Here is an 8,099-nt window from a genome sequence, read left to right on the forward strand (position 1 = left end):
CAAGAACCCTACTTTGAGCGACAAGGACGTAGACGACCCAGTTTTGACCTGAAATAATTGATGACTGCCTACAGGCTCCATAAAAACCAAAACTGTCGATATTTTATAGTTGGAAAATGGGTATCTTGAGAAAATTATCAGGATTTGTTTTTAATGCGTGTTTTAGAAGAAGAATTTTCTCTTGATAGAAAAATCTAGAGCTTATTTCAGTGGAAGAGGAGAGAAAGTCATATCTGTAGGCTGTTGGTGCTGAAGGGGGGTGTCCCCAGGAGCAGGGCCAGGGCCCCCGTCTTTCCAGAACTCCTGCATGGGGGGGAGGCCTGAGGAGGAGATTTTGAAGGCTGCACTGGAGCATCTGGGTCCTGGAGTTGGAATCTGCCCAATATAGCCCAGATCTCTAAGACGGCTTCCCCTGAGGCTGAGTTTGCCTTCCAGTGACCTCGCTTAGGTAGTCCCAGGGGCCTCACAGGGCCCCCAAGCTGGTAGTGGCCCCTGGCTTGAGTTGCTATGAGGTAACCCCTGCCCACTATACTCAGGTACCCAGTCCTAAAGCATTTGTTCAGGGGTGCTTGGCACTGCAGACTGGGGGCCTTGTGGTCGTCTTGATAGTTGGTTCTGTGGTGAAAATGCTTTCAATTCACAAGATAAAATCAAGCCCCTCTCCGGAAGGCAATCTAAGCCTCTGAGAGGGGCTCCCGGCATGCCCCAGGCTTTTGTTCAAATTCCCAGCTCAGAAACCAGGCTCTGCCTGAGGTGGTCTCGAGGACCCTGTTCTGGGTCAGTGTGGGGTTCACAGCCACATTCTGAACTTCCTTCAATTTTAGTTGGTGCAGGCTCTTCAGGGGGCCCCCTGGGATCGTTTAGGATATGGTTGTGGGCATCAGGGCTGAGGGTATTAGGTTACTTGTGTGTGTGTGACTTAGTGTTAAATGCTCAGAAGGAGATAGACTCTAGGATTTAGAGAATAGTCTAAATCAAGTGTTTTCGTTTTTTAAATTACGCCTTAAATGAATCCTCATTATAAAAACATCAGTCTGTACAGAGGTCCATAGGGTGAAATGAGTGCTTTCTGCAAAGCTCTGGAAGCAGGAGGCTTGAGAGGTGGGCATGGCTTGTGGGGGTACCTGGTGGGTGCAGATGTGGGGCGGGTCACTGACTGACTGCCAGGAGTTCGGCTCCAGGTTGGCTTCTTCACGAACATAAATCCTTATAAGGAAAGCAGCGTGCATGCTGCTTTGCTTTGGTTTTCTTTTTCTGGGTGTGTCAGAGAAACACAGGAACCCAGGATGAATTCATTCCCATGTCACCCCCATCAGACTCTTCACTGTCCACAAAGTGGTTTCGCAACTACTGTCTCAGCAGAGTCTCCCACTGGCTGGTGAAGGCGGGTGGCTGCCGTGTTACCCTCTATGGCAGCTGTGGGGCCTGACCCTCTGCTCTTTCTGTAGTGACAGCATGGTGAGCTCTGTAATAAATGGCCTTGGGTGAGTTTTAGTCAGCCTTTGTGGGTCACAGTTTCCTCATCAGTAAACAGGGTCAGGAAGAGGATAGAGATGTAAGCTTAGATCTTTGTGACAGTTAGATGAGGGGTTCAGATAACAATTTTGTTACCCTCCCAGGTTTCTGAGCCTGACTTCTGCTCCACGCAAGCCCTCCCCACCTCCCCATCTTCCCCGGGCCCTGAGACTTTTCCCCAGAGTCTCCATCTAGCCTCCAGCCCTCCAGCCCCAGCAACTAGCCAACGCCCAAGAGAGTGAGGGTCTCCAGCGACCTGCAGATCCAGATTGCCCACTTCCCACCCAGCCACACTGCCTTCGCTTACCAACCCCCACCCATGCCCCCAGTGATAATGGGCAAAGATGGAATGGACGAGTGACCGCATTTAAACCTATTTGCAAATGATGTTTTGAAAAACCCAAACAAAACTTTCCCTGTCACCTCTGAAGAAATCACGCTCCCTCAACTTCAGCATTAGTTGGTGGCTCCTGTCACACTCCTTGACTTGAAGATGTCCCCAGGCCCTTGCTAATCAGTCGTTATCTGGCTTCTTGGCTCGTCCTCAAAGACAAAGACCTGCCCTTTGAACCCTCATCTCATGAGCGGGTTGTTATTCCCAGGGCATCAGAGCTGGGGCTTCCAGCACTGGCTCCTGCAGCAGCGATGCCCACGCTGCTCGCACTGGGCACCCTCAGGCGCCCTAGCTGCTGACCAAGAGTTGGGATGCCTGATGGCAGGGTGAATGACAAGGGGAGACTGGTCATGGTACCTGGTGGGGAGCTGGTACTCAGTCCGTGGTGGAGGAAATGCAAGCCTCATCTCAGCGGGCCAGTGGCTCCCTAGGGAAGGGGCTAGGGGTGCTCACAGGGCCTACTTTGGCTGAGTAATCAGGCAGGTCCAAAGCTGTCATGTGGCAGGAGGTGGAAGTGAGATTTTAGCCCAGGGCTTCCTTTCTTTCCCTTTTGCCCCAGTCCTGTTCCCAGAGACTTGAGGCCCGAGCAGGGGATCTGAGGGCCTCCCTGTAACTCATGGGTCCTCAGATGCCTTCCCACCCATGTGATATCTGTCTCAGGAAGGCTGAGGCTGAGAGGGTAGAGGCCTCCTAGCCCTTCCATAACAGAACCTTAGCTGCTTTGGGCTGCACTCCCCAAAGATAGGAACTCTTGCAACCCTTCGGCTCCTTCCCCAGTGAGAGGGACAGAGGAGGGCTCTGGTGGAGAAAAGAGAATGAGCCAACCGTTCCATGATTTTCTGGAAAGGATCTGGACACAACTTTGAAGAAATCTTACGCTCGAGTGCTCTCTCTTGCACAGCTCTTCAGGCATATGCACTCAGCCTTGAAGGGGACAGCTCTTGCCAAGAAACAAAATGCATGGACGAGTGTGGACCTCCCAGCTCCCACAGGGAGACAGAGCCTGAGATTGACCCTGACCTCTAATCCAAGCCTCATTGTACCCTCGGGCTAGTTATCTAACCTTCCTAGGGAATCAGTGTTCTCATCAGTAAAATGGGCATAATTTTAGGACCTCTCTCGTAGGGTTGTTCTGAGGATTAAATGAGGCACTGGATAGAAAGTTCTTAGCATTCTCAGAAGAGGGCCTGGCCCACAGCAAATGCTCAATGAGTTTTAGCTCCAGCCATTTGTGAGAGGACCAGGGGCCTGTGGGAGACACCCCACCCTGGTGAGGTCCCCTCCTCACACTCTGAGCAGGAAGGTTCTGGGGGAGTAGCAGGCCTAGAACCAGGGCCAGCAAGGGAGAGGAGTGAGGTTTCCAGGAAGACAAGAGAGCTGGCACTTGAGCTGCAGGCATGTGCCAGGAGCAGGAGGGGAGACACTGAGAAGTTTGTCTTCTCTCCCTTGGTGGGAGTGGGGGGAGGTGGGAGGCAGAGAGGGAGTGAGGCTGTCACCTGGAAGTGTGGATAGTGCAGCCCGTTATAAGAAAGCAGTCTCACTGCTGGATGCTCCTAAACCCACAGGAAGCCCGAAGATGGCACAGATCACGTCTTGACTTCTCGCAGTGAGTTCCCTCGCAGGCCATCAGAAGCCACTTCAGATGGGTGGCTGCAGGTGCCTTCTCTGACCATTGCTGTCCTTGTCCTCGCCAGTCCCACCTCAGCTTACCTTCAACCTTTTCTCACCCCTCCCTGAGAGTTCTGGCCACTGTGAGGGACAAGGCAGACCCTTCTGGAAGAGGCTTTAGGTTCCCAGGACCTTCACAGAGCTGCGAGCAAGTGGCCAACAAAGCTTTGTCCTGTTGATGTTGATGCCTCTCCTTGCAGGACTTTGATGCCTTCTCATGCTAGCAAATCTCTGTCTGATCAAAGACAAGTGCCCCAGACTAGGCTATAATCCCCATGAAAGCAGGAACTTTGTCTATGTGGCTCATGACAGCATCTCCAGACCCTAGCAAAGTGCTGGCATGCAGTAGGCATTCAGCAAATTAATTGATTGGGTGAATGAATGAATGCATGCATGCAAGAATGAATGAATGGTGTATTGAAGGCATGGTGTTTTCTGGGCTGAATCAGAAAGCGCTCCTCTCAGGAAAAACCAGGCCCTTCATCTGGGGCAAGCCCCCTGAGCTTCCCTGGGGGCAGGCTGCCTCTCTACTGTTCCCCAAGGTTATTATTGGCCAGCATGTTGGGTCACTTGGTGGTTTCCAGAGGGCACCCTAGCCCTAGGGAGCCAGGCTCTGGAGCCCTCCCTCAGGGATACCACAGTACACCCTACCAAGGGTGTCACCCACTAGTCCTTCCCCACAAAATTGTTTGCACAGCATCCTTCTCCTGCTTCGGAGAAACTCCTTGTTCTTTGCGTTTGACACGTTTTGATTGTCTGGAAATATCACAGAGTTCTTCATTTGTTAAAGCTGCCTTCCTGTAGTGAGCCCTCATTTATTTATTTCTACTCCCACCATGTGCGGGTAGCTTCCCTTACTTGTTTTGGAAGTTGTGTTGGTAATTTGAGGGCGAGGAGAGGAGGCCGAGATGACCACAGGACTAACGTCTAGACAGCTCAGACAGGTGAGGTCAAGAATTGGAGCTGCCTAAGGCCTGCCCAGTGAGACTGAGGATTATTGAATTATTATTGAGCCCAACCAGACTCCAGGGCTGCACAGATCCCTGAGTTAGACATGGTGCCTGCCTTCTCCATGGTAACAAGGCTAAATATGGACGTGTTTCCATGGAGAGCCATATCGCGGCTGCAGCCCTGCTTCCTCCAGGAAGCACCCAAGTTGGGTTCCTTTGGCCTCTCAGGAGGCAGCCAGAGGTGCCACAGACATCAAGAAAGCCTATCTCACCTTTGAGAATGCTTCTTTCCAACAAGTGTTCCATTTCCCCAGCCCTAGAGTAGTCAACATCCTCTCTTCCTGACAGCTAGAAGTTAGGAGAGGTCACGGGTCAGACAGATGAGCTGATTGGGGAAAGTGACACTGGACCTGGTGATCACTCATACAAGTTATCCCATCTTGGCCTTGCTCCGTGGAGGGGATTTTCCTATTATTGGGAAGAAAGGGGATGTCGCTGGTGGGAGGGAGACAGTGAGACAACTGTAATGACCCTTGTGTAAATGCAGTGCCATTCCTCTCATCAAGCCTCTTTGGAAGAATTACTGCCACAAAGAGTTTTTTAAATGCTTTCCATAATTGGGATGGCCCCCTTCCATTTTCACAGAATATTCTAATGTGACAGGGTTTTATTTTTTTCTTGAAGGAAAGGAAGTCTTTGCTGCCTATTTGAATTTGAACAAGTCAAAACTCTGCATATCTTAACTGTCTGATATAGCAATGTGGAATGAAACTTTGTTTTTGTTGAAGGCTAAACATATAAGCTGAGTATTAGGCTTAAAAATACTCTGTTTAACCTCACTTGGCTATTTAGTCATTACATCATCTGTGTTTATAGCTTAATCGTCTGTTAAATTGGGGCTCTCCACGCACAGCTGATCATATGGGTGTGTTTGTATATATTAGGAAATATCCATAACACGTATGTATACATAGAGAGAGGTGTGCCCCCTGGTGAACTAAGATATGGAAACTTACAAAAGATGTGGAGAGAGCTCTGAAGGCCATTATAAATAGTCTCGGACGGAAGTTTCACATTGTGTGTTCTGTGTTGCAGGCCGAGTGGCATCGGAGCCGAGTGATGGACGATCTGCAGTCTCAGAACCTCTCCATGGACATGACCGACTCCTCTCCTGCCTTGGCCAATAACAGACTAGAGAATGGCATGGCCCAGCTGATCACCACTGAGGCCTGGAACATCAACTCCACTGACCTGGTAAAGAAGGCCCTGGTGACCGTGCCGGCCCCATCCATTCTGAACCCCCCAGCCGAGTCCCAGAGTGGCATGGCTCTGAAGGTGGCGGCCACCGTGCTCCAGCCCCTGTGCCTCGGGGAGAGCCCGGTGGTGATGCCCATTCACATGCAAGTGGAGGGAAGCTCCGCACCAGAGCTCAACCCTAACAGCAATGCCACCTACGTCATGACCACGCAGGGCCCCGTGCAGCTGCCTGTGGTGCTGGAGCAGCACGTCTTCCAGCACCTCAACTCCCCTCTGGTCCTGCCACAGGAGGCTCCGTGCTCCTCCAGTGCCATCCACAACAACCTCTTTCAGGGAGCCGAGGACCCCGAGGCCCAGCCCCAGCTCCTGGACCTGCGGATCCCCAGCCAGCCACAGGAGCCCACGTTGCCATTTGAAGCTGTGCTCCAGAATTTGTTTCCCTCCCAGGGTGCTCTCGGCCCCCCACCCTGTCAGCCTCCCCCTGGATATGCCCCTGTGCCCCCCCAGCCTTTTAACTCCCCCTTGTCCCCTCTGGTCCCACCGGCCACCCTCTTGGTGCCCTACCCTGTGATCGTGCCCTTGCCTGTTCCAGTCCCCATTCCCATCCCCATCCCCGTGCCTCAGAGTTCTGAATCCAAGTTCAGCCCCAGCTTCCCCAAGGCGCCATCATCCTTTGGCCTGCACCCCTTTAAAGGCACCCAGACCCCTCTAGAGAAGGAGGAACTAAAGCCCTTTGACATCATCCAGCCGAGGGAGTACTTCCAGCTCAGCCGCCACACGGTCATCAAGATGGGGAGTGAGAACGAGGCCCTGGATCTCTCCATGAAGTCAGTGCCCTGGCTCAAGACTGGCGAAGTCAGTCCCCCGATCTGTCAGGAAGATGCAGCCCTAGACCTGTCACTGGCAGCCCACCGGAAATCTGAGCCTCTCCCTGAGACACTTTATGACAGCAGTGGGTCAGTGGACAGCCCAGGTCACACCCTGATGGAGAAACTTCCCGGCAGCATGGAAATGCCCTTTGGCCCTGCCACGCCCCGTGAGGCCTCGGCCATGATGGATAGCCACATGGGCAGCAGCGATGCTGCCGAACCACTCAGCCAGCCCAGCCAGCCCAGCAGCGAGGTCAAGGCTGAAAATAACATTGAGGTTGGGAGCGAGTCCCAGGTGGCCAAGGTGATTGTCTCGGTGGAAGACGCTGTACCTGCCGTCTTCTGTGGCAAGATCAAAGGCCTCTCGGGCGTGTCCACCAAAAACTTCTCCTTCAAAAGAGAAGACTCCGTGCTTCAGGGCTATGACATCAACAGCCAAGGAGAAGAGGCCATGGGGAACATGGAGTCCCTTAGGAAACCTGTCAAAAACCGGAGCATAAAGTTAAAGAAAGTGAACTCCCAGGAGATACACATGCTCCCAATCAAAAAACAACGGCTGGCCACCTTTTTTCCAAGAAAGTAAATAATGGCTTTTTAAAATTTTTATGATTATAATATGGGGAAAGGTGCATTGGTTTTATAAAAAGGCATTTAAAACAAATTATCTTTGTTAATTATTTGGGGGAGTAGTTGGGAAGTGGGAAGGTAAATTGGCTCTAGAGGCCCTGTAAGCTAGTATCATTTTCTTTTTTAATTTTTGACTTTTCACAAATGAATAAATAAGAGCAACCTATTTTTCAAGCAGATTGCACATTTTTTGCAGCTTTAATGGAATATTGGGTGAATCAGAGGGGTAAAAAAGCTATTTTCATTGCCACAAAGTGCTTTGATGATGTAATACCTAATAAAGGGTAGGATGAATATTTCACAATAAATGTTTGTTTGCACTAATTGGTTGCAGTCTTCTATCATTTAAAAAATTTGCATTCCTTAACTGGCATGGTTTGGTCAAAATTGTTGCCTGTAAAGCACTACAAGTTGTTTGAGTTTAGAGACTAAGCTCTTCGGGCATATTGGGCAAAGAAGAACCATATTGGTCCGTGCCCCATAAAAAGAGGATTAGGAATATGTATGACCTTGAGCAAGTCACTTCCCCGGCTAGACCTTCGTTTCTTCATTTGTAAAAATGTGGCAAAGAGAGGGGGTGGGGAGGTGAGTTTCAAGGACCCGAGGCCCCCTTCCAGGTCACAGAGGCCCTGGGTGTGTAGAATGCTGTCCGAACTTTTCATGGACAAAAACAGACAAATGTCTCTAAAAGGAAAATTTACCGGCTTCCTCCCCGCCCCCTCCCAGAATTTAGCTGGAAAGGACCTTCTTTTCAAGGGCAGTAAGAGCATTGTTCTGAATGACTGAAAGTCTTGCAAGTCAAAACAGTGACCGAAGGCC

General features: G+C 50.9%; 1 protein-coding gene across 2 annotated transcripts in view; it reads left to right on the plus strand.

Moving 5' to 3' along the window:
* The window catches only part of RAI2 (retinoic acid induced 2), a 60,168-nt gene extending 52,564 nt beyond the window's left edge, over positions 1 to 7,604 (plus strand). For both annotated transcript variants that reach the window (XM_046672637.1, XM_046672636.1), the window contains exon 2: positions 5,623 to 7,604. In XM_046672637.1, the coding sequence (XP_046528593.1) occupies positions 5,647 to 7,236 (1,590 nt within the window). In that variant the 5' untranslated portion in view covers positions 5,623 to 5,646 and the 3' untranslated portion in view covers positions 7,237 to 7,604. The remainder of the gene's footprint in view (positions 1 to 5,622) is intronic.
* Positions 7,605 to 8,099: the final 495 nt, after the last annotated feature.

Source organism: Equus quagga, chromosome 10, assembly GCF_021613505.1.
Source record: "Equus quagga isolate Etosha38 chromosome 10, UCLA_HA_Equagga_1.0, whole genome shotgun sequence".
Taxonomy (NCBI): Eukaryota; Metazoa; Chordata; class Mammalia; order Perissodactyla; family Equidae; genus Equus; species Equus quagga.